This window comes from Macaca thibetana, chromosome 13, assembly GCF_024542745.1.
Source record: "Macaca thibetana thibetana isolate TM-01 chromosome 13, ASM2454274v1, whole genome shotgun sequence".
Classification (NCBI taxonomy): domain Eukaryota; kingdom Metazoa; phylum Chordata; class Mammalia; order Primates; family Cercopithecidae; genus Macaca; species Macaca thibetana.
Genome location: NC_065590.1, coordinates 48,897,249 through 48,922,588, shown reverse-complemented (window position 1 = coordinate 48,922,588; position 25,340 = coordinate 48,897,249). Strand labels below are relative to the sequence as shown.

The 25,340-nt window shown below is 35.5% G+C and overlaps 1 protein-coding gene across 5 annotated transcripts in view; it reads left to right on the top strand.

Annotated features, from left to right (window-relative positions):
• VRK2 (VRK serine/threonine kinase 2) overlaps nucleotides 1-25,340 on the top strand; it is a 111,034-nt gene that overhangs the window by 46,368 nt on the left and 39,326 nt on the right. For all 5 annotated transcript variants that reach the window (XM_050754247.1, XM_050754246.1, XM_050754250.1 and 2 more), the window contains exon 8: nucleotides 22,803-22,935. In XM_050754247.1, coding sequence (XP_050610204.1) covers nucleotides 22,803-22,935 — 133 coding nt within the window. The remainder of the gene's footprint in view (nucleotides 1-22,802; nucleotides 22,936-25,340) is intronic.

Genomic DNA, 25,340 nt, shown 5'->3' with positions numbered 1-25,340 from the left:
TTGTCAGTCTTCCATGTTTGCTTGAGAAAAAGGTAGTCTTATTTTCAGAGTGTAAAATGCAACAAAAATCCAAAAGATCTACCTTATTCACTATATTGTTTATGTCATCTGTATCTTTATTTACTTTTTGTCCACCTAAGCTGTTTTGTGCTAAGAGAGGTGTTTAAACGTCTACTCTTATTAGTGTGTTTCTGTCTCCTTGTTCGTCTATAGTTTTTTTTAAATAAAAATTATTCCTGTGCTATTTGGTATACATTTGTTACTATATTTGTTGTGTTTTCATCTTGTTTTATGTGTTTTTTTAAAATCTTATATTTTTCCAAGTTTTTTAGGGGGAGAGGGACTATTTATGAAAGTTTGTAATTTTTATTGTAGTACTTGCTACAACAACAGTGGTCATGTCGTTATTAGTAGAGGAAATGTAGTTCATCCCCTATACTGGTTTGGTTAAAAATATAAATTAAAATTTAAAATTAAATTATTCAATTTTATTAAATCATGTACCATATTATGATGTTTTAGTCAACAACGGACCACATATACAACAGTGGTCTTGTAAGATTATTATGGAGCTGGAAAGTTTCTATTGCCTAGTAATATCATAGCCATAGTAATGCCATAGGGCAACACATTGCTCATGCGTTTGCAGTAATGCTGGTATAAACAAACCTCTGCTGCTCTTTGTACACTGTATAATACTTGATAATGATAATAAACAACTATGTTACTAGTTTATATATTTATTATACTATACTTTTGTTATTATTTTAGAATATATTCCTTCTGCTTATATAAAAATGGTTAACAGTAAAATAGCCTCACACAGGCCCTTAAGAAGGTGTTCCAGAAGATTGTTTGTTATCATAGGAGAGGACAACTCCATGCATGTTATTGCCCCTGAAGACCTTCCAAGGGGATGAGATGTGGAGACAGTGATAGTCATGATCCTGACCCTGTGTAGGTCTAGGCTAATGTGTGTGTGATTGTGTCTTATTTTTTAACAAAAAGTTTAAAAAATAAAAAAGAAAATGAATATAGAAAAAGCCTGTAGAATGAGGATATAAAGAAAGTATTTTTGTACAGTTATACAATGTGTTTAAAACTAAGTGTTATGACAAAAGAGTCAAAAAGTTTTTTAAAACTAGTTTATAAATATGATAAGGTAAGCTAAGGTTAATTTATTATTGTAGAAAGAAAAAAAAATTTTTTTTTTTGAGACGGAGTCTCGCTCTGTCGCCCAGGCTGTAGTGCAGTGGCCGGATCTCAGCTCACTGCAAGCTCCGCCTCCCGGGTTTACGCCATTCTCCTGCCTCAGCCTCCCGAGTAGCTGAGACTACAGACGCCCGCCACCTCCACCGGCTAGTTTTTTGTATTTTTTAGTAGAGATGGGGTTTTACCGTGTTAGCCTGGATAGTCTCGATCTCCTGACCTGGTGATCCACCTGTCTCAGCCTCCCAAAGTGCTGGGATTAAAGGCTTGAGCCACCGTGCCTGGCCAAGAAAATTTTTAAACACATTTAATGTAGCCTAAGTGTACACAGAGTGTTTTATAAGTCTACAGTAGCATACAGCAACGTCCTAGGCCTTCACATTCACTCACCACTCACTCACTGACTCATCCAGTGTAACTTCCAGTCCTATAAGTTCCATTCATGGTAAGTGCCCTATACAGTTATACCATTTTCAGATCTTTTATTTTTAATGTACCTTTTTTATGTTTAGATACATTTAGATACACAAACACTATTGTGTTACAGTGGCCTACAGTATTTACTATAGTAACATGCTATACAGGTTTGTAGCCTAGGAGCAATAAGTTGTACCATAAATAGCCTAGGTGTGTAGAAGGCTGTACTATCTGGGGTTGTGTAAGTACACACATTGTGTGATGTTCACACAATGATGAAATTACCTAACAATACATTTCTTAGAACATATCCCTATCATTAAGCAATACATGACTGTATTAAGAAACATGTCCTTACAGAAGTGATTCGTCTTTAGAAAAGACAATAAAAATCAATTTTAACTGACTTTTTGATCATTTATTGTGTTAGGCATTATGTTGTATGCTTGAATAATACTATGTTTATAATTATAAATTTGTGCTTCATTGATAGGTAGGTAGATATTATCCTCTTGGACCACCTAACCTAAATTTTTAAACTCTCTTTGAAACCTTGCTGATTTTGGAATATGATATGGTGTTGCACAATTGATAACTAGAAAGGTGGCCTTATGAGAGCTGATCTAGTATTTGGAAAACAAATGTATCCTTCTGGTTTCCTTACTTATAATAGAATTATCAAAAATGATAGTGGTGTTTTGAGTAATGCCCACTTGCCTGTATCTCTCTGTATGACTTGAAGGAAGTTGATAATATGGTGTTGCACGATTGATAGCTCCAAAGGTAGCCTTGTGAGTGCTGATCTAGTATTTGGAAAACAAATGTATCTTTCTGATTTCCTCACTTACAATGGAATTACCAAAAACGATAGTGGTGTTTGGGTAATGCCCACTTGCTTGTATCTCCCAGTGTCATTTGGAGGAAGTTGATGCAGTTTGAGATTACAACTTTTATTTCAGTGGTGCAGAGGCTCTCCTTACATCTGGAAAGGCACCTCTCTGTTTATCAGATACATTCTTTTCATGCAGCAGCTTATATGAAACCTTTCTTAATGATTCTGGTTTATACTGAGCTTTTCCTGTTTCTAATTTCCTATAGTTCTTAATGTATATTTTAAGCCTGTGAATGCTCAGGTCTCACTTGCCTTCATGTTGTCTTACATTCTGAACTAGAATGAACTCCTTGAGTTATACTTCTTTTATATTCCTCACAGCATGTATATTTGTATTCCTTTCCTATAACCCTTCAAGAAATACTTTATTGACTGCTTAAGGCATGAGGCCAATCTTGATGTGATATCTGTCATCTCAGTGCCAGGAATACCTTGATTGTAGAGCTCCTTGCCCAATTATGCTGCATGTGTTTCTGTTCTAAAGCTGCCTACTAGGTCAAAGAGGATGGCCTTCACAGGTAGAGAGTAATTCTTCATGTCAACATGTGGACGTTAGTATACTTGTGTTCTTTAAAGATGCTTGTGACAGTGCCTTCTTGATTCCTGGGAATTGTGGTGGACTAAGAGTCAAGAGACTAGGTTCTAGTTTCAGCACTGCCATTAAGCAGAATTGCAAATTACTTAACCTGTATAGGCTTTGGCTTTCTAGTGTATAAAATAGGAGATTTCAACTAAGTGATCGCAAAGGTTCCTTCTAGCTCTAAAATTCTATGATTTTATGAAAATGTGTTCTCCAAATACTTAAAGCTCATTGCAGAAGGTAATGTTTCTTATGTTTCCAAAGTGTCTCACCTATTGTTGTACAGTTAAGGAAATTGAAAAATAGAAAAAAAAAAATTGAAATTTAGTGATCTGGAAGAAGCAATTGTAATACCTAACCTGTATCTGCTGGCAAAATACTTACTTTCAGAGTTCCTAGGATATTCATAGGGCAGGGTCATAAGCCTCATTAAATCTGCTTGTTTACTGTTTGCTAAAGGCAATTCTAACACAATCCATTTATCAATCAAGGTTGCTTGTAAAATGGAGTGTGAATGTAAGAATTTTGCATGTAATGTGCATATAATATGATCACTATTTAGAAGTAGTGTTTCCTGTGCTGAACATCTGTAAAATTTAGTTTTAGTCACTTCTATATATAGACAATATAAAATTTACTTACGGTAATATCTCTATATTTTATTATCTCCAGAATAGTGTTATATATCTTAGTTTAATGGTACTATAATATTACTAGGTGGTATAGCTGGTGAAACTCCTTTAAAGTGGATAGGGTTTATGTGGATAGGGTTATAGTATCGATCAATATGCATGTTACTCTTTCCTTCCTAGTGAGGTTCTGCTGTTTATTTTCAGATAAGCAAAGAGACTTTGGAAATAGTTCCTGTGAATTTAATTATGTGGACTTCTAAAGTTAGTATTTTATGAGTTTTACATTAATAGGATTATTTTAAAAATATATACTTTCACTGAATTTTTCTTTGTTTCAGTGTAACTGTTTGTCATATGAATACATTGTTTTTGAACTTTGATAATTTCCTATATATCTAGATTTCATGGATCAGTTCTATAAACTGTTTTAAAGTTCTCTCAGTATTATTTTTCAAATAAAATTAAACTCTGTCCTAAATTTTATTTCCATCTAACTTTGTGTAATGTGTTAATACTGCTATTTTACTAAACATCAATTTGTTTATTAAAGTATTTTAAAATTGTTTAAGTAATCGAATGCATTTCTTAGCTTAATAGTGTTCCTATTGTTCAAATATATTCTTAACATGAGCCAAACCAGTTTAGAGCCATATTAAAAAATTCTTGTTTTGAAATCCTATGTAAATGATAGCTATCTGAATATAGCTACTAGAGTCTTATTATTATTGGAAGGTAGTGATGGATGGAAAATATTGAAGAAAACAGCATAAAAATTATGATTTAGAATTCATGGTTTCGATATTTAAAATATTTTGTGAGGCTTCTTTTCCAGTGCTCGTAAGATTCTGAGGCAAGTAAGAAGCTGTTAGATACATAATTTTCCCTGTAGAACAATATGATTTTTTTCAGTCTTTTATTTTGAAAATTTTAAAACATACTTAAAAATAGAGAACTCCATATGACTATCACTTTTAAATGTTTTATCTATTTTTGATGGAAATATTTTAAAGTAAATTATAGATGTCATTACATTTTACCTAAATACTTTAGAGTGTATGCAGCTCCAAAAACTAAGGACAATTCACTATATTATCAGAATGTGATTACTATTCATAACAGACTTCACAGTCACTCCTTAATGTCAGGTACAGTTTTATCTCCCATTTTCTTCTTTATCCTAAAATATGAGAATATAGAAATACAGATAATTATTCTAATTGTACTTAAGCTCTCTTTTTCTTTCTTTTGTGACTTTTTTTACTGGACTTCTCTGTGCCACACTTTCTGTAAGTCCAGCAGCCTAGTCCATGTGATTTCTTTGATCCCTTTTATCTCTCATAGCCTCTGACTCACTGGGTAGAACTGGTTATTAGCTAAAATCTGGTTTAGGAAACTACTGGTATAGAACCAGGTGAATGTGGTTTCTTTGATATATATGTACATCAGGAGAGCATGTTTCTTATCTTATAAATAGGAAAGCAGGGATTGTGTTTATTTCAACTTATATTTCCAGAAGCTGGTATAGAGCATGAAACATAATAAGCACTCAGTAAGTGATGAGGGCACAATGAGAAATTAAATAGATTAATGCATAAATGAATTTATTAATCAATGTTCAGGAGTAACAGGTCAAGCCAACCAAGTAGAGCTGGATATAGTGATCGCCAGGTGTAGTAACTAAGTCATTTGTAAATTTCTTAAATTCCCATTGGGAAAGATCTACCCAATGTGTCAAAAGATCTTTACTATTTAATATAGCCACTATGACTGTTTCCTTGCAGAAAACACTATTAGCACATTCACATAGAGAAATCAACAATGGGAACTGCTGTGGGTTGAATTGTACCTTCTCAAAAGCTGTTAAACCATTATGAGGAAAAAGCCCTCACATATTAATATTAACCTTGAATATAAATGGATTAATACTGCAATTAAAATACACAGATTACCAGAATGGATTTTTTTAAAAAATGAACCAACTATATACTGGTTACAAGAAACTCATCTTGCTGGTAAAGACACTTATAGACTGAAGGTCAAGGGATTGAAAAAGATATTCCACGCAAGCAGAAACCAAAAGCAAGTAGGAGTAGCCATGCTTATATCAGATAAGACAGGCTTTAAATCAAAAACAGTAAAAAACAAACAAACAAAAGAGGAGGTTATTGTATAATGATAACACAATTCAACAAGAGGATATACTGGTCTTAAATATACATGCCCTAAACTCAGGAGCAGCCAGATTCATAAAACAATATTACGAGACCTAAAGAAAGAGATAGCAATACAATAATAATGGGGGGCTTGAACACCCCACTCACAGCACTAGACAGATCATTGAGACAGAAAATCAGCAAGGAAACTCTAGACTTAAATTGAATATTAGATCAAAAGGATGAAACAGATATTCCAACAGCTGCAGAATATACATTTTACTCATCAGCACAGGGAACATTCTTCAAGATAGACTGTATGTTAGGCCACAAAACTAGCCTCAATAAATTTTAAAAAATCAAAATCATATCAAGTGTCATATCAGACCACAGTGGAATAAAACTAGAAACTAATACCAAGAAAGTTCTTGAAACTACACAAATACATGGAAATTAAACAACACATTCCTCACTGATCTTTGGATCAATGATGAAATTCAGATAAAATTTTTAAAATTTTTTGAAATGAATGAAAATGCAGACACAATGTACCAAAGCCTTTGAGATACAGAAAAAAGCACTGCTAAGAGGGAATTTTATATCTCTAAGTGTGTACTTTAAAAAAAGAAATCACAAATTAACCAAACATCACATCTCAACTAAAAAAACAAGAACAAACCATACCCAAAGCTAGCAGAATAAAATAAATAGCAAAGATCAGAGCAGTACTAAGTAAAATTGAGACAAATAAATAAATAAATAAAAATTAAAAATTAAAATCAACAAAATGAAAAGTTTGTTCTTTAGAAAGAGAAACTAAATTGATAAACTACTAGCTAGACTAACCAAGAATAGAGATCCAAATACACATAATCAGAAATTAAAAAGGAGACATTTCAACTACTACCACAGAAATGCAAGAGAGCATCAGAGACTTCTGTGAACAACTATATGCTTATAAACTAGAAAACCTAGAGGAAATGGATACATTCCTAGAAACATAGAACCTCCCAAGATTGAACCAGGAAGAAATAGAAACCCTGAACAGACCAATAACAAAGCAGTGAGATAGAATCGATAATAAAATATCTTCCAACAAACAAAGCCCATAACCAGATGGCTTCATTACCAAATTCTACCAAAAGTATAAAGAATAACTGATACCAATCCTACTGAAACTGTTCCAAAAAATCGAGGAAGAGGAAATCCTCCCTAGTTCATTCTACAAAGCCATTATGACCCTTATATCAAAGCTAAACAAGGACAAAACAAAAAAACTTTAGATCAATATCCCTGATGATCATAGATGCAAAATTCTCAACAAAAACTAGCAAACCAAATCCCACAGTGCATTAAAAAGATAATACACCATGATCAAATAGGTTTCATTCCAGGGATGCAAGAATAGTTCAACATAGGCAAATCAATAAATGTGATTCATCACATAAGCAGAATTAAAAACAAAAACTGTATGATTATACATGCAGAAAGAAAGCATTTGATAAAATTCAGCATCTCTTCATGATAGAAACCCTCAACAAACTAGGCATAGAGGGAACATACCTCAGAATAACAAAGGCCATATATGCCAACATCATACTAAATGGGGGAAAGTTGAAAGCAATCTCCCTACAAACTGGAATAAGACAAGAATGCCCACTTTTACCACTCCTATTTATCATAGTAGTGGATATCCTAGCTAGAGCATTCGGGCAAGAGAAAGAAATGAAATACATCCAGATTGCAAAAGAAGAAATCAAGTTATCTCTATTTACCAACAATATGATCTTATATTTAGAAAACCCTAGAAACTCCTGCAAAACCTCTTAATTTTGATAAACGAATTTAGTAAAGTTTGAGGGTATAAAATCAATGTATAAAAATCAGTAGTATTTCTATACACCAATAACAATGAAGCTAAGAACCAAATCAAAAAGGCAATTTTATTTACAGTAACTACAGAAATGAAATAAAATACCTAAGAGTATATTTAACCAAGAAAGTGAAAGATCTCTACAAGGAAAACTACAAAACAGTGATGAAAGAAATTGTAGATGATACAAACAAATGGAAAAACATTCCATGCTTATAGATCAGAAGAATTGTCAAAATGAGCACAGTGCCCAAAACCATCTACAGATTCAATGCAATCTCTGTCCAAATACAAGCATCATTTTTCACAGAATTAGACAAAAACCATCCTGAAATTCACATAGAACTAAAAAGGGGGCCTGAATAGCCAAAGCAACCCTAAGCCCAAAGAACAAAGCTGGAGGCATCACATTACCTGACCACAAATTATACTGCAAGGCTATGGTAACCAAAACAGCATGGTTCTGGTATCAAAATAGACACATAGATCAGTGGAAGAGAATACAGAACCGAGGAATAAAGCCACATATCTACACGCAAGTGATTGTTGACAGAGTCAACAAAAATGTACACTGGGGAAAGGACACCCTGTTCAATAAATGGTGCTGGGAAAATTGGATTGCCATATGCAGAATAATGAAAATGGACCCCTACCTCTCACCATATACAAAAATCAACTCAAGATGGATTAAAGACCTAACTGTATGGCCTGAAACTATAAAAAATACTAGAAGTAAAACAAGGGAAAGCTCTTCTGGACATTGGTCTAGGCAAATAACGACTAAGACCTGAAAAGCTTAAGCAACAAAAATAGACAAGTGGGATTTAAACTGAAAAGCCTCTGCACAGCAAGAGAAACAATCAACTGAGTGAACAGACAACTTGCAGAATGGAAGAAAATATTTGCAAACAATGCATATGACAAAGGGCTAATATCCAGAATCTGTAAGGAACTTGACAAGAAAAAAAAATCCCCATTAAAAGGTGGGCAAAAGACATGAAGAGATATCATTTAAAATAAGACATACAAATAGCCAGTAAGTATCTGGAAAGAATGCTCAACATCACTAATCATCAGAGAAATGCAAATTAAAACCACACTGAGATATCATCTGATGCCAGTCAGAGTAGCTATCATGAGAGAGACAAAAAATAACATGTTAGCAGGGATGCAGAGATAAGGGATTGCTTATACACTGTTGGTGAGAATATAAGCATAACCTCTGTGGAAAATAGTGTGGAGATGTCTCTAAGAACTAAAAATAGAACTACCATTCAATCCAGCAGTCCCACTACTGGGTATCTACCAAAAGGAGCAGATATCATTGTATCAAAAAGATACCAGCACTTGTATGTTTATTGCAACACTATTCACAATAGCGAAAATATGGAATTAACCTAAATGTCCATCAGTGGATGATTGGATAAAATGTGATATGCATGTACTATGGAATATTATTCAGCCGTAAAAAGAATGAAATCCTGTCATTTGCAGCAACATGGATGGAACTGGATACTATTGTCAGGTGAAGCAACTTAGAAACATAGTCAAATACAAAATAATATTGCACATGGACATAGATTGTGGAATACCAGTCATTAGAGATTTGGGAGGGTAGAGAGGAGGAGATGAGAAATTACTTCTTGGGTACAAGTATGACTTGTGTCCTTATAAAAAGGGGAAATTTGAACACGGAGACAGACATGGGAAGACAATGTGAAGAGGTGGGAAAAGTACCATCTGTAAGCCAAGAAATTCCTGAGATACCAGAACCTAAGAGAGAGGAATGGAAAAGAGCATCCCTCACAGCCTTCCAAAGGAACCAACCCTGCTGACACCTTGATTTCAGACTTCTAGACTCCAGAACTCTGAGGCAATACAGTGTCATTTTTTAAGCCACGAGGTTATACCTTGTTGCAGCATCCATGCAAAATTAATACAGGAACTTAGAAGTCTTTGGGTTTTATTATATAAAATTTCCAAGTAATTTTAATAGAAATCTCAGGATAATGTTCTGTTCCATGAAACTTCCTCACACATTAGCATGAATACCAGTGTGTACACACACACACACACACACACACACACTCTGTGGGCACTAGGATAGGGAAAGAGAAAGGAGGGGGAGAGGTGAGAACAGAGGGCAGAAATAGGGATCTACTTTTATTTTGCCTATAGCCACTCCAGGTGGGACCAGACCAGTTAGTGTTTCTGAAATGATTTGTTTTACACATAAGGCCTGCAAGCAGTTCTTTAACATGTGTGTTGGGATCTTCTCTTTATTATATAGTCTACTTATTTATTCTAAAGTTGTATTCTTATACAGTATCAGAAAGAAGATATAAGAAGAAGGGTGTTTACCTTCTCTTTAATCCCAGGCAAAAGGTTTGATAGAAGAAGGTTGGGACTGTTTTCTAGAGTCGTATTTTATGTAACTTTGAACTTTCAGGATTCAGTCTAGGATATGAGCTCTAGAATCAGACTCCCTGCGTCTGATCTAAGTCATGGCATCTAAGTCCTGGCTCTACTACCTCTTGTTACCCCTGTGTTTTTAGCCAAGTTATTTCACCTCTTTGATCTGTTTCATCATCTAAAAATAAGGATAATAGTATCTCACTCAAAGTGGCATTAGAAGAATCAAATGATTTAAACATGTACAGGTCTTCGACCAGCATCTGGCACGTAGTAAGCACTCAGTAACAGCAATATATTGAAAACAATATATTTTTATGATTGGTATCCTGGTAACAAAAGACACCTTTTCTTATTTTGCCCTATAAGAACTCTTTAGATTTATGAAACAAGACATATATTCTGGTTAGATTAAGAAAATGGTAATTTACTAGACTTAGTAAATATAGTTTTTCCCAGGTGTATGATTTGATGATAGATATCCCTCTAGTTATAGGAAATAGAACTATAAGGGTTTAATTTCTATCATAAGGGGAAATGTGTTTACATTTTAGTAATGTGTGTACTTTAAGTAGATTGTGGTCTACTTAAATCACCTATCCCCAGTAATAAAATGTAGTTGCCAAGAAAGTTAGTGCTTTCAAAAGTTAATGTTTAACTGTCTACACTCAGTACCTGTTTATTGAGTGTCCACTGAGTCCAGTGGTTATACTTCTATTTCTAAAAGCCAGATGCATACATGACCAAAGAGCAGTTTATGACCAAAATATTTGAGCATCCTGCTTCACAAAGTGTTACATACAGGCTTTTTTTTTTTTTTTCAGTTAATGTGGGAAAATGGCATTTCTGATTTTGAATTACTCCTTGAACTGTGTAAATTAAACGAATTAAAAGGTGTCCTTTTTTAGTGGCTGTTAAAAACCATGGAACTCCAAGGGGCTATGCAGGTAGCACTATTGCTGGCGACCTCAAATACTGTCTTTGAATTTAATAGAATTTGTAGTTAGTGTAAACCAAGTAGGCTACTTCCAATGCTGGATAGTTGTGTTCTACGTAGACACAGCCTATGTATGTTGAACCTTTTTATAATATACCAATGGCAGTCGAATTATATAAGCTAACATTTTGTGAGTGTCTGCTGTTTACAGGTATACCAAGCTCTGATAATGCTTACTGATATACTGAAAAGTCTTGATTAGGTTCAGATTTGAATCAGACAAAGAGGAAGACCATTAAGCCAATGCAATCCAGATTCCCCTCTTCCATTGCTTTTTTAATTTTGTTAATGTACAAACACAGGTTGTGTGTCTTGATTAGACATTAAGAATATCATAGGTTTCTTCTTGTAATCCTTGAGAACTTGTGTCAAAAGAACAAGTTGGAAATAGCCTGTAATTGGAAAGATTTTCTATAATAGGTGAAGGTATTTTTAGTAAAGAGGCAACTTGCTAGCCTATGAACTGTTGAGGGAATTTTCCCCAGAAGTCTGAGAAGCCTATTAAGTCACAGTCCTATTTAATCAAACAGGCTTTGATGTTTTCCTAAAAGAACCAGGTTAGAATAGAAAAGCAGATCATGAGGTCAAAATGCTATTATCATTTAGAATATTACTAAATATACATCAAGGTTTTGTTTTGATACTTGAATTTATGGTAGTATTTAAGGCAGTCGTAGTCTTGGTCCTGATGGGGCAGAAGATGGAATGAAGCAGTAAGAGAAGCACAGCTTTTCTGATTGTTATCCAATATAATGACTTCGTGAGCATGTCATTAAGTCTTTCACTCTCAAAAAATATGAAAGGATAAAATTTTCAGTTTGTAAATACGAATAGATATAAGATCTAGGAGGAAAAAAATGATCCAGCATACAAAGCAGATTATTTTTAAGAACAAGCACATGTTGCTTCCATCAGAAAACAGAAACTGCTGTTTACAGCTCACTAAAAGATAAAGGATAAACTATAGTTTTGAAAACTGCATCTTCATGCTTATTCTAATAAACCTCATATTTGAAAAGTAAGCCAGCACCTCTTTAAGGTTCTGTTACTTTGTCTAGATGGAATTGTGATAAAGCACTAGTATCATTTGTGGGGTTTTATTATTGGCAAACAAGGCAGGGTAATTGAGGAGAAACAAAAACGTACTGTATGATAATACAAAACACAAATTTGCATCAAAATATAATAGCATCTGTGAGACTACATCCATGTTTTAACAGATATGAGTGATTCTTGTGAACATACACATGTTGCTGCTTCATTTGGTCATATAATGGTTTCATAAGTATGCATGTAATTTATTGTGAAGATTTTTGCCTTATTGTATCTTGTAGAAAAATAGAAAAATATTATTCCCTATTCAAATAAGATAAATGATGGCTTTTTGTTTTAAAGAAAAGCTTTAAAGTTGCTCAATACATGTATATACTCTTCCCAGTGGGTTTTTCTTTTTTATTGGTTGAAGACCTTTTATTTATTTGTAAACCAGTTAACTACAATGCTGTTCATATTGCAAAGTAACTGGCCTTTTTCAGTTTCTTGTGAATTAATCCATTCAATTTCAAGGTCTTCTTTCTTTACACATGATATTTTCTGGAAAAATGTATGGAGTTTTAAAAGTGGTGTCTAGCTTGCCATTTTTAAAAGTCATGATGAGTGACTTTCTGCCTAGTATAATTTTCATCAGTCTCCCATTATGAGACCTTAATGGACACATTTCTCATTACAGCAAGGAGTGCTAATTAAAAAGATTTAATTGTACAAAATTGTCTAAATTATAAGGTATTATGTTGTACAACAGGAAAAATTAGTTTATCTACTTAATATTGTTCTTCATAAGTGACCTCATTTTGAGAGCTGTATATGCATCTATTCTCTCATATGAATCTTCATGGTGGACATAAAAGAGTGAACAAATGTGATTTAATGTGTGGTCACATCCCAGTGGGCAATGACATTTGTTCACATCAGTGTCCTGCTTCTTTGCCAGCTCCAAATGTTTTTCTCCCTGTCTTCAGCTTACATTCTTCTGCTTCTTATATCAACATCATATCAAGCATTGAGAAATGCTTCCACTTGAGCCAGTCTGGCTGCTTGCTACTTAGGATTCTTGGTTGCGTGAGAAGCAGGAGAGCAGCAGATTTTACCCTTGATGAAAGAGGTCCTTTACTTTTTTCCATCAACTTTTACTCTGTCACTCAGTCCTCCATAAACGGACAAACCAGGAACTAGTTGGATTAGGGTGTTAGTCACCAGTCAGCTACTTTGCTTTTGGTACAAAAGTGATTGAATCATTTTCTTACCAAGTCTCCCCTTCCTCTTCTTACTCTCTTTTTCTCTATTCTATTGAATCTTCACTTACCCATCCAGTTACACTGTTTGCAGAGTTGTCTTTGACTCTCTTTCTCTCAACCCTCTTATCCAGTAACTTGTGAATCTCTTCTTTGTCTCCCTTCTGCTCACCACTGTCCTAGTCCGACTTCCCGTTGATTGCCTGTATTGTTATATTCTCCTAAATGGACTCTGTGCATCCATTTCCTTCTTATGATGCTGCCAGTGCTGATAATATTATTCTTTGCCAAAAAACCCTTCCATGACATCTATTTGCTTACAAAAATTGTGCCCCACCTTCTTAGCATGGTTTCCAAGGCTCTCTGGAAACTGATGCAAACCTTTCTTTCTTTCTCCCTTTTTTTGTTTTTTTTTTTGTTTGTTTGTTTGTTTGTTTTTGTTTTTTGTTTTTTTGTTTCTGGCTTGTGTTGTGTTTCCACCAACTTCTGTGCCCTCAACACACACTGACACATGCTCTGGTTGCCCTCTTGTGTGTTTCTTATTCCCTGCCTCCATCTGTGGAAATCTTAGAAATTATTCAGTACCCAACTTAAATGTTGCTTCTTTCTCTGAGTCTCCCTATTAGAAATAGCCTTTCCTTGCTGTACAATTTCATAGACTTTTATGTTTTTGTCAGAGTACACGTTACCTCTAGGCCTGTAGATGTGCTTATGCCATCTCCCTTTCTGCTATATGAGGCATATGGAAAATAACTCAGAACTTCTGGTCAGATTGGTTTAGGTTCAAATCTCAGCTTTGCCATTTACTAGAATTTGTTTGTTTTATATAGATAACCTAGCCTTACTCATCCTTTTTTTCTAATTTTCAAAATATCTTAAAATAACTTCTTAGGGTCATGAGGATTAAATGATTTGATTTGTGTAAAGTATTTAATGCTCTGACAGCAAGTATTCAATAAGTATGCATTCATTTTTCTTTTTTGAAGTGTACATTTCCTATTTATTATGCTTGGCACTCAGGTATCTGTTAAAAAATTTAGTTCAGTTTGTCTAATTATTATCAATTCAAATCAATAAAAATTTATTTAAACCAACTGTGCAGAAGGCCTTAGAGTAGGTGCTATTATGGATACAAAAATGTATATACTAATTATCCTGGTCCCTCAACCCCTAGGAGCCTACAGCCTTTAAACGTGGAGCCAAAGCATAAATTTAAAAAAGCTAAATAACTTTGTACATTGTTAAAATAGCAAATTCATGTGTACAAGGTGAAAATCCAGTAAATTGCCTTGTGCTTAAAAGGATCTGTGTTAGTCTGTTCTCATACTGCTATGAAAAAAAAAAAAATACCTAAGACTAGGTAATTTATAAAGAGAGGAGATTTAATTATTTCTAAAGAAAGGAGGTTTAATTGACTCACAGTTCTGCATGGCTAGGGAGGCCCCAGGTAACTACTATCATGGCAGAAGGGGAAGCAAATATGTCCTACTTCACATGGTGGCAGGAGAGAGAAGTGCAGAGGGAAAGGGGGAAAAGCCCCTTATGAAACCATCAGATGTCAGGAGAATTCACTCACTATCACAAGAACAGTGGAGGATAACCGCCCTCATAATCTAATCACTTCCCAGGAGGTCCTTCCCTCAACACATGGGGATTACAATTCAGATTACAATTCAAGATGAGATTTTGGGTGGAGACACAGCTAAACGATTTCAGGTTCTACATATAAAGGCCCTTCTCTTGCAACTCACCAGAGAGAGAGATTTCACAGGGTTCTTTCTATATATACATATACATATACATATACTTATTTATTTATTTATTTATTTTGAGATGGGGTCTTATTCTATTGCCCACAAAATCACAGAGTTCTTTTTAAACATTAGCTTTACCCATCCATCTGGAAAAATAAAGCAGTGTAAAAGCCTAGAAGCATCAGGAAGCAAAGAAGACTGGAAATACAGGCTTAACTAAGTATAGAACTTGAGAATATGGCATACCTGTACCTGTGTATAAATCTGGCCAGGTGAAATAGGAAGGTGATTTTCTAGACAAGTCTGCTGAGTATATGAAACTTGTATTTTTCATGATCATACTCAAAGGCTAATTTGCTTTTCATCTTCATTCCATTCTTTAATCAAGGCTGTGATTTATTGACCCCTCTGTCATAAATTGGGGAGAACATGTACATACATGTATTCAGCAACTTTAAAGGCTTTTCTTTAGAACAAAAAGCAATCATTTATCTTATTTCAAAGGGCATAATTATTCTAATTTTTTCCAACAACATACCACAATGCAAAAAATCTTCACAATAAATCAAATGCATATTTATGAAAATAACTATATGACCAAAAGAGAATGAAACATGGAATGAAGCAGCAGCATGTTTATGTTCACCGGAATCATTCATATCTGTTAAAACATACATGTAGCCTCACAGATGCTACTGTGTTTTGGTACAAATTTGTGCTTTGTATTATTATATAGTACTTTTTTGTTTCTCCTCAATTTCCCTACCTTGTTTACCAAGAATGGTGTTCTCGGGGAGGCCAATACTGAGATAGAATTAGGAGGGCAAGGGCTTTTTGGAGGCAAGAAATCTAATGCCCATGAAAGATAAAAGGGGAGGAAGCAGGATTGAACAGGGAAGGCTTTCAGAGTGGGATGCTGATCTGACACTTGTGAAAGGAAAGGGAACAAGAGGCAGAATTGAGGAGGGAAAGCTTCAGACATGATGCAGATCTGACAAAATCTCAGTGCTTGCTCCCAACACTGGGGAGCTCAAAGCAAAGCTTATCCATTAGGAGAGACCCCAGCTATGCAGAAATAGTCACACAGTCTCCATGATCAACTGCCCAGGAACAGTGTGGCCTTGGTGCACATGCTGTGGTAGTCCCAGTGGTCCTCCCCCTAGTGGGTGTCAGCTTATTGCATTCCTCACAAGTAAAGGGCCACTTCTTTCTTGAGGGGATTACACCTCAGTGGCTGCAACACTACCTTTTCAATCATAAAATATCAAAATTGAAAGCCCATAAAAGCATTAGTTAAAATTAGTTGTTTATTGGAGGAGTTGAGAAGTTCACTAAAATAACAAAACCCTTGGACAGGCTGGCCTTAGTGAGTGTTGGGTGGCTTACATCATTTGGAAATATAATATTTTTCATCTGTTAAATGTCAATAATGACATCCATCTTCCCTATCTACCTCACAAAGTAATAAAAAAAAAAAAGTCTAAGAAAGGCGAGAAAACCATGTGAGAGTCAATATAGTGTAATAGAAAAATCTCTGTGTCAAGGTGAAGGGATGCAGATAGGGCTGTCCCTTGTACTCATGGAGAGGGGAAATGATTGCTACATTCAGAAAAAGTGCATAAAAGGACAATCATTTGAAATGCATTAGGGAGGCTGGGCACAGCAGCTCACGCCTGTAACCCAGCACTTTGGGATGCTGAAGCAGGAGGATTGCTTGAACCCAGGAGTTCAAGACCAGCTCAGGCAACAAAGTGAGACCCCATCTCTGTTTCTAAAAAATAAAAATAAAAATAAATGCATAGGGAGTAACTATTTATATATTCCTATGGCTAGTCGTACTACAACGCAAATAATCACACCTCCCTGATCCGGGTATAAATCTTGAGTTCCCTAGACAGGCTTGTTTAAAACTAGGGGTATTACATATATTTACAATTAAAATGAAAAAATTAGCCAGTTGTTTTTGATTTCACAGGGAAAAAAAAAGGTAATATGTTCAAAAAGTTAAACTGAAACAAGTTTTATTTTAGATTAGAGATTGGCAACTTTTTCTGTAAAGAGCCAGATAGCAAATATTTTAGGCTTTTATGAGTTCTGTGGGTCACATATGGTTCTCTGTTGCATTTTCTTCTCTTTTTCTTTCCCTTTACAATTCCATAAAATGTAAAAATTATTCTTAGCTTTAGGGTGTATAAAAATAGGACCTAGACTGTGACCCCTACTATAGATTTAGTTCTGCACAAACTCATTTTTGACTTCAACATAATTTCAGAAGTTGACAGAACCCTCAATTCTATATTGTATTTTTGAAAAAAAAGAATGGAATTTGGAAGTCATATCAGCCAGGTTTCAAATCCTGCTTTCATCCTTTACTAGCTCTGTGACTTGGGCAAGTTATTTAGCTGCTGGGATGCTCAGCTTTCTTGTATGTAAAATAAAACCAGTGCTACCAGGCTGGATTTGTTTGTCTGGATTTTATGAAATAATTTGAGAAAGGTACTTTGCCCAGTGATTATTAGATAATAGAACCTCAAAAGATATTACTTCATTTCTTCCTTTCCTTTCCTTATTTGATAGTATTTTCTAGTGTTCACTCCCCCACACCTCCTTTGTTCTAGCAAAATTCTAGACTGTCTTTCTCTACTAAGTTATCTTAGTAGAACTCTCAGTGTGACCTAATTGTAGTCTGTAGGGGTGGATAGAAAACTTCTCTTCCATTCTCTCTGAAGGGTCACTGAAATGAGCTGACAGTATAGTAACGGGGTGGGGCGGGGGAAAGGCCTACAAATTTATTATGTATATGGACACGGGAGTCCTGAAAATATGAGACTCAAAGAAGGTCCAGATGGTTGAGGCTTAAATACCCTCTTCATATGGAAGAGGGAAGTGGGGAAGTATATGCAATTTTAGAAGCAAATGACTTTTAGGGGAAGTGAATGAACCCAAACAACAGACTACTGGCCTTGGACAAAGTTGTTCTGAGCTCTGGGGGACATTGCAGCACATTGTGGGAAGCTGAAGGGTGGAACTTCACTATGAACATAAGTTGTCTTAATATGTAGGTAAAGTCTCTTAGGTAATCTCCTGGAACTGCTCTCAGAAGACTAAAAGCCTGTCTGAGTGTGGTTATGACTTTTAGTCTTCTCTTTGGTGACTAATCTTTCCTGATTATTTGATGAGATTACTAGGGAGGAGTTTTAAGACAATTGCGTTTCTAGGCCAGGCACAGTGGCTCATGCCTATAATCCCAGCACTTTTGGAGGCCAAGGCAGGCGGATCACGAGGTCAGGAGTTCGAGACCAGGCTGGCCAACATGGTGAAACCCCATCTGTACTAAAAATACAAAAATTAGCCAGGCATGGTGGCACACGGCTGTAATCCCAGCTCCTCAGGAGGCTGAGGCAGGAGAATCACTTGAACCCGGGAGGTGGAGGCTGCGCCACTGCACTCCAGCCTGGGCAACGGAAGCAAAACTCCATCTCAAAAGAAAAAAAAAAAAAAAGACAGTTGCGTTTCCTCTGGAAGAACTTCCCTTAATCAGATGATGGAACTTCAGAGAGAGCCCCTCCTACTGCTTCTGGAAAGAAAGAGGACCACAGAGATGGCGAGCAGAAGTACAGACACAGACCTTGGTTCTGAGGCTTATTTCTGAGGCCTTTCAGTTTCCTTTAATTCAAAGTTCTGGCTCATGGCTCACGCCTGTAATCCCAGCACTTTGGGAGGCCGAGGTGGGTGGATCACTTCAGGTCAGGAGTTTGACACCAGCTTGGCTAACATGGTGAAATCCCAGCTCTACTAAAAATACAAAAAAAAAAAAAAAAAAAAAAAAAAAAAAAAAAGGCAGGCGTGGGGCTGAGGTGGGAGAACTGCTAGAACCCAGGAGGCAGAGGTTGCAGTGAGCCGAGATCGCACCACTGCACTCCAGCCTGGGTGACAAATATATTATATTTTGAATATAAATTATATTTTATTTTATATTCAAAATAAAATAAAATATAATACAAATAAAAAAGTTTTTAGCATGCCAAAGTGCCATAATTGGGAACATTATTTTGTGAGCCCCAACAAGTCAAATTAATTTGTCAATATTTTGATTACTTGGGACAGATTATTGACTTGATTTCTTCTTACATACAATTTCTACTCACCAAAGGCAGTCATTCCTAGATCTCTTTCGTAGTGCCCCATAATCTTATATTTTAAAAATATATTAATATATACTAATGACAAAACTTCCATGAGAATCTTAGAGAATATTTCCTAGAATTTTCTAAAGGATATTTATATCCTTTTATATTTATATTTATATAAATACTTTGAACCGTATGATAAGCCAGTGGATAAAAGTCCAAACTAGGAAAAAAAGATTTATACGAAGGTTGAGGGTAGAGATGGATGGTTGTTCATTTTGCTAAAGGAGTCTTTACTGTTTTGCTCAATAGCTTTTCATGATTATTTGAATCCTACCTGTAACTTCCTATGAAGACCTCCAAGAACATTTCTCGTTGATTGGAAAACAAGTGTTGTTGGAGAGATTTCTTTCTTAGAGTGCGTGCTCCTCAAGGTTGCACCTGTGCATGTTGTAAAATGTTTTTAGGTCTGAAATACTCATGGACTGAAATAGTCAGTCTTCTTTATTGTACTGTCAGCTTTTTGTCTTTTTTTTTTTTTTAATTGTTGTTGTTTTCTTTTTTTGAGACAGAGTCTTGCTCTGTTGCCCAGGCTGGAGTGCAGTGGCACAATCTCGGCTCACTCAATCTCAGTTCAAGCGATTCTCCTGCCTCAGCCTCCTGAGTAGCTCGGATTACAGACGTATGCCACCATGCCACCACGCCTGGCTATTTTTTATATTTTTAGTAGAGATGGGGTTTCACCATGTTGGCCAGGCTGGTCTTGAACTCCTGATCTCAAGTGATCTGCCCACCTTGGCCTCCTAAAGTGATGGAATTACAAGCATGAGCCACCATGCCTGGCCAGTTTTTCATCTTTATATTAAATATAAACCCTATACTGCCCTTCAATGTTTGAGCAACCTAGCACAACCCAGAGGTCTGTAGCTTAGTGATGACAGAGACAGCCTTAGTATTCCCCTTAGCTTGACACAACTTGACAGGCTTCTTCCTGACTGTAGGCCCCTGACGTCTTTTCTTAAAGCATTAACTTAAGAATACTTGAAATTATAAATTCTTTTCTTTCCCTTTGAGATAATAAGTTTTCTATCAGCCACCTGCCAGTTGTATAACCCAAGATGGTCATTCCTCTGCAGGGTATTAATCATTGTGGGAGGTAGGAGCCTTAGTACCAAGTAGCAAACATAGATGGCATGATCACTTTGACCAGCCTTGCTGTAACATCCTTTGGTATTTTTCTGCTGTCTCACCCCAGTGCTTTAAAACTCCCACCTTTTGTTTCACTGAAGTTTAGTTCAAACTCTCGTCCTTATTGCACTCACCTCTCTCCTATTGCAATAGTCTTGAATAAAATCTTATGTTTTTAACTTGTCTGGTACTATTTCCCTTTAACAGTGATTGAGAGTAAGAGCTCTAGAGTCAGAATTGCCATAAATTCCTGACTTCATTTTACTACACAAGCCACATAACCTCACTAAACTTCAGTTTCTAGATGAATAAAATGGAGATAATGGGACTTGCAGCATCAGTAGATGTAAGGCACTTAGCATACTGCTTGGTGCATAGTAGGCACCTCGTAAAATTTAAGTCTTATTTCTTTGTACTGGTGAGTACATAAAAAAAGCTTCTTGATGGCTCTTTTTTAAAATAGTAAACTATTAAAATACAATTCCATTTGTGTAATTACCAATATGTTCATTTTTGGGATATCAGCTTTGTAATGTGAAGCCTGTTTAGTTCTTGAAATAAAGACAAAAATGCATCAGACATAATGAAAGCAAGCAACCTGTTCCATATCTGATCCTGATGTGTCTAGTTGAGTTAGGGCAGAGAGGTCAATTACTTCTGAGGCCATGTTAAGAAAGCATCTGTGGGATAGCATCTGTGGGAGAGAGAGAGAAACTGAAATATTTGTTTTCAGACAGCCTTGCAAGTTACTCCAACAAATGAAGAAAACTCTGTGCTGTTTATATTTTAAAGTTTAAAATATCTCTTACTGAGCCTATCCTAAAACCAAAAACTTAAACTAAAATTCAAATGCAGAATTTCCTCTTAATAGATACATTTTAAAGTGCAGATTATATGGTAAATACTCTATTGTCTTGAAGCTGCATTATGAAACACTGCCTAAATCCCTTAATCTTAAAAGAAATGTGTATGAAATGATACATTTTCCAAGTTGAAACTGCTTTCTTTTTCTGGGGAGGGGGAATGGTAACCACAGTTGGGAACTACTATTTTCTGACTGCATGTCACAGTAAATGTCTAGTCAAAACACTTCTCCATTCAATATATGCTCTGTCTGTAAAACTGCTTCTCCCCCTTCCTTTTCTCTCCAAAAGTAATCTGAGGTAAATTCACTTGAATTGCTATCTGACTTTTAACAATCTGTATTCTGTTTGGAGACCCTGCTTGCAATTCTGACTGACTTAGAAAGATAACAGTGATAATATGGATTCATGTGAAAGGTCAAAAGTTCTGCATTGATGTTCCATTCATAAATACAGATAACATAATAGTGTTTCTTGTGTTTTGGTCGAGTCATTACCTCCTACAGTCTCTTCACTATCATTATGTTTCCTGTTAAAGGGGACTCATAACATTAGGTTTACAGTTGACCTATGACAATGCCAGGGTTAGGGGTGCTGACCCCTGCTCCCCTGCACAGTCAGAAATTTGCGTAATTTTAATTTTTGACTCCAAAACTTTACTAATATTCTACTGTTTACCAGAAGCCTTCCTGATAGCATAAACAATCAAGTAATACGTATTTTGTTGTTCTATGTATTATACATACCGTATTCTTACAATAAAGTAAGCTAAAGAAAAGAAAATGTTAAGAAAAATCATAAGGAAGAGAAAATATATTTACTATTTATTAAGTGGAAGTGGATCATCATGAAGGTCTTCATCGTCTTCACGTTGAGTATGCTGAGAAAGGAGGGGTTGGTCTTGCCATCTCAGGTATGGCAGAAGCAGCAGAAAATCTGCATATAAGTGGACCTGTGCAGTTCAAACCCATGTTGTTCAAAATCAAGTTTATCTTTTTAGAATGTTTGCTCTTATCTCCTCTTCCTGCTTGAAATAGTTTTATGTTTCAGGGAGGGGTTACAGGAAAATGCAGAGCCTCCTCAACTGTGTGAATACAAATAAAAAGACATATTGTGGTTTATGATGTCTAGATGCCCACCTGGAGGGAAGGAAATTTAGGAGCAAAATAAAAAGATTAAAAATCTAAGTCAACTCAGAAATAAGATATGCCAATGATGAAGAAAGGATTTAAGTTGGAAAGTTAGTTATTATGGCCCCCAGCTGTACATATTTTATCCTAAGGCACCATTTGGTTTAATAAAATGTAGATCTGAGGCTGCTCTTAACCTATCAGTTTCTTAAGACTTAATTATAAAGGTTATGTTTTCAGAGGACAAAGGCATTATTCATTCGTCTGTGCTTGTCTTCCAGGTTTATCTTGCAGATTATGGACTTTCCTACAGATATTGTCCCAATGGGAACCATAAACAGTATCAGGAAAATCCTAGAAAAGGCCATAATGGGACAATAGAGTTTACCAGCTTGGATGCCCACAAGGGAGTAGGTGGGTTTCTTTTTTCTTTTTCTTATTTTATTTCAGAAGAATGGTTAGAGACAAGGGTAGTGAGGCTGCATGAAATGACCTTTGCATAGTCAGTTTGAAGCATAAGAGCACTGGTGAGATTTTTTATCAAAAGTAGTGAATTCCTGTTATGCCAATGAATATTTCTTCTAACAGTGGAAAGAAATATAGACTATGACAAGTGATGAAGGAGCAAAAATGTGCCAAGTAAGCAAAACTTGCTCATTTTGGCCAGAAAATCTCAGTTTGTATAGGTAAAACTTGGAGGTCAGCACTGAATGTTTATACTGAAGTGAATATTACAGATTTGGTAAAGTTGCACGTGGGCCAGGTGCAGTGGCTCACGCCTATAATCCCAGCACTTTGGGAGGCTGAGGCAGGAGGATCGCTTGAGCCCAGGAGTTCAAGACCAGTTTGGGCAGCATGGTGAAACCCCATCTCTACAAAAAAATACAAAAGGGTTGGCACTTGCCTGTGGTCCCAGCTGCTTGTGAGGCTGAGGTGGGAGGAGGATCACTTGAGCCAAGGAGGTTGAGGCTGCTGCAGTGAGCCATAATCACACCACTGCTCCCCAACTTGGGCGACAGAGCAAGACCCCTCAGGAAAAAAAAAAAAAAATTGCACATGTGAATAATTATTCCTGTTTTTCCATTGCACCTTTACCAAAGCTTTAGAAGATACCATCTCTCAACAATAAGGATATTTTTTCTGAAACTATAAAGTGTTAATTTGTGGAAATCTCTCCCAGTCGCCTTTCATATATCTTACTTATTTAAACTCACTTTGATGGTATTGGAAACACATTTGCAGGTAAATTACATACATAGTCCTTTTATTGGATATTGATTGTACTGCCTTGCATTCCAAGGCAGACTTAATTCAACAATTCCCTAATTAGTTAAAGTCATAACCTATGTCTTGTATTCATTTACCATTAATTAAACCTTAGCTGTTTATTACACTGCAGTCCAAATCCAATAGCCGACCCAGAAAGCCATGGAAAAGGAAGTAGGAGGTCAATATTGAAAATATATGGTGCCGAGTCCCACTGATGGTTGCTTTGTTCACAATCAATATGGTCAATGCAACTGTACTTTCTTAGTTGCTCTGTCAGCAAGACAAAAAGTCAATTCTAATGTTATGCTAGTGAAAAAAATGGTGATTATTGAAAAACTTTGGCTTTCAAAATTATATTCTTTGTAAACTTTGTTTACAAAGTATTTTCAAATATGCTAAACCAAACAAATAGTTTTTAAACAGCTTTGAAAGGACCACGTTTTCACTAAAAGACAGTTAGATATTCGCAATTCTTAATGGTTGTTGAACTGCTACCCTAAACTGATGCTTTCTAACAAGTTTTAGTTGTTGAAAACAACTGTATATTATTGCCTTTTCTATTAAAAGGACCATTGACCATGTAATGTAGAGGGTCTTGATCATTTTGCAGAGCATTAAAACCCATACTAGCTTAAGGTAGGCCAATGCAAAAGTAAAACAAGTATAACTTCTTCTTTCAGAAAGATTCATAGGCTGAATTTTCTGAAATGAAAATTGTCTTTTATATTCCTGATCAAAGTAAAAAATGACTACTTTTTTTTCAAGTATAGTTTGGTTAGAAAAGTAATGATCAGTAAGAAATTTTGCAGTGTTGTATGATTTTTCAGTATTCACATTGTTCATAAATTAGTGAGAATTTAAAGATAATATAGGACGTATCTTACATTAAGAAATGTGAGAATTAAGTACTCAAGAAATGTAAGAATTAAATGCTCATGAATAGTGGGTTTTTCTTCCAATCTAAAGTTCTTTCACTCTCAGTGAAATTTTGTTTTTCATCTTTGCCAGATTTATTCTGTTATACCTAATAGAATTTTTAGGAACAGTACTTTTTTGTTAATGGTATAACTGGAAATTCATCATACATGTTCTTAAGCATCAGTCCAGTTATATTAATAATGATACCAACTTATGTTTGAGTCATTTATTTCAACTGGTAGTTCTAATACTGCTCTGATCTAGTTTTGAGTAGTGGAATTGCTAAGAAACCACTGTGATTGTGGAAGGAGAAGTGGAGTTGTTATGTGTTAGTATGGTCAGTGTTTGGACTGTGGTAAATCTGAAAGACCTATTCAATTAATTTCATTGCTTAGGTGTCGTTTTCATTGTGTTGTCTTCTTGAAAGATACGAACACATTTTCATTTTTTAGTCTACTTTTATTTTTCATTCCAAAATCTTAATGCATGTTGAATATGTTGGTAAGATTTCACCACCCTCGGTCTTTGGGGAGAAGACTGAACTGAGAATGATCACAGAAAGATGGTATTACATCCCTGGGAGGTATATTCAGGGAAGAACCTACATTAAATATTTTTGGGATTTGCTGAAA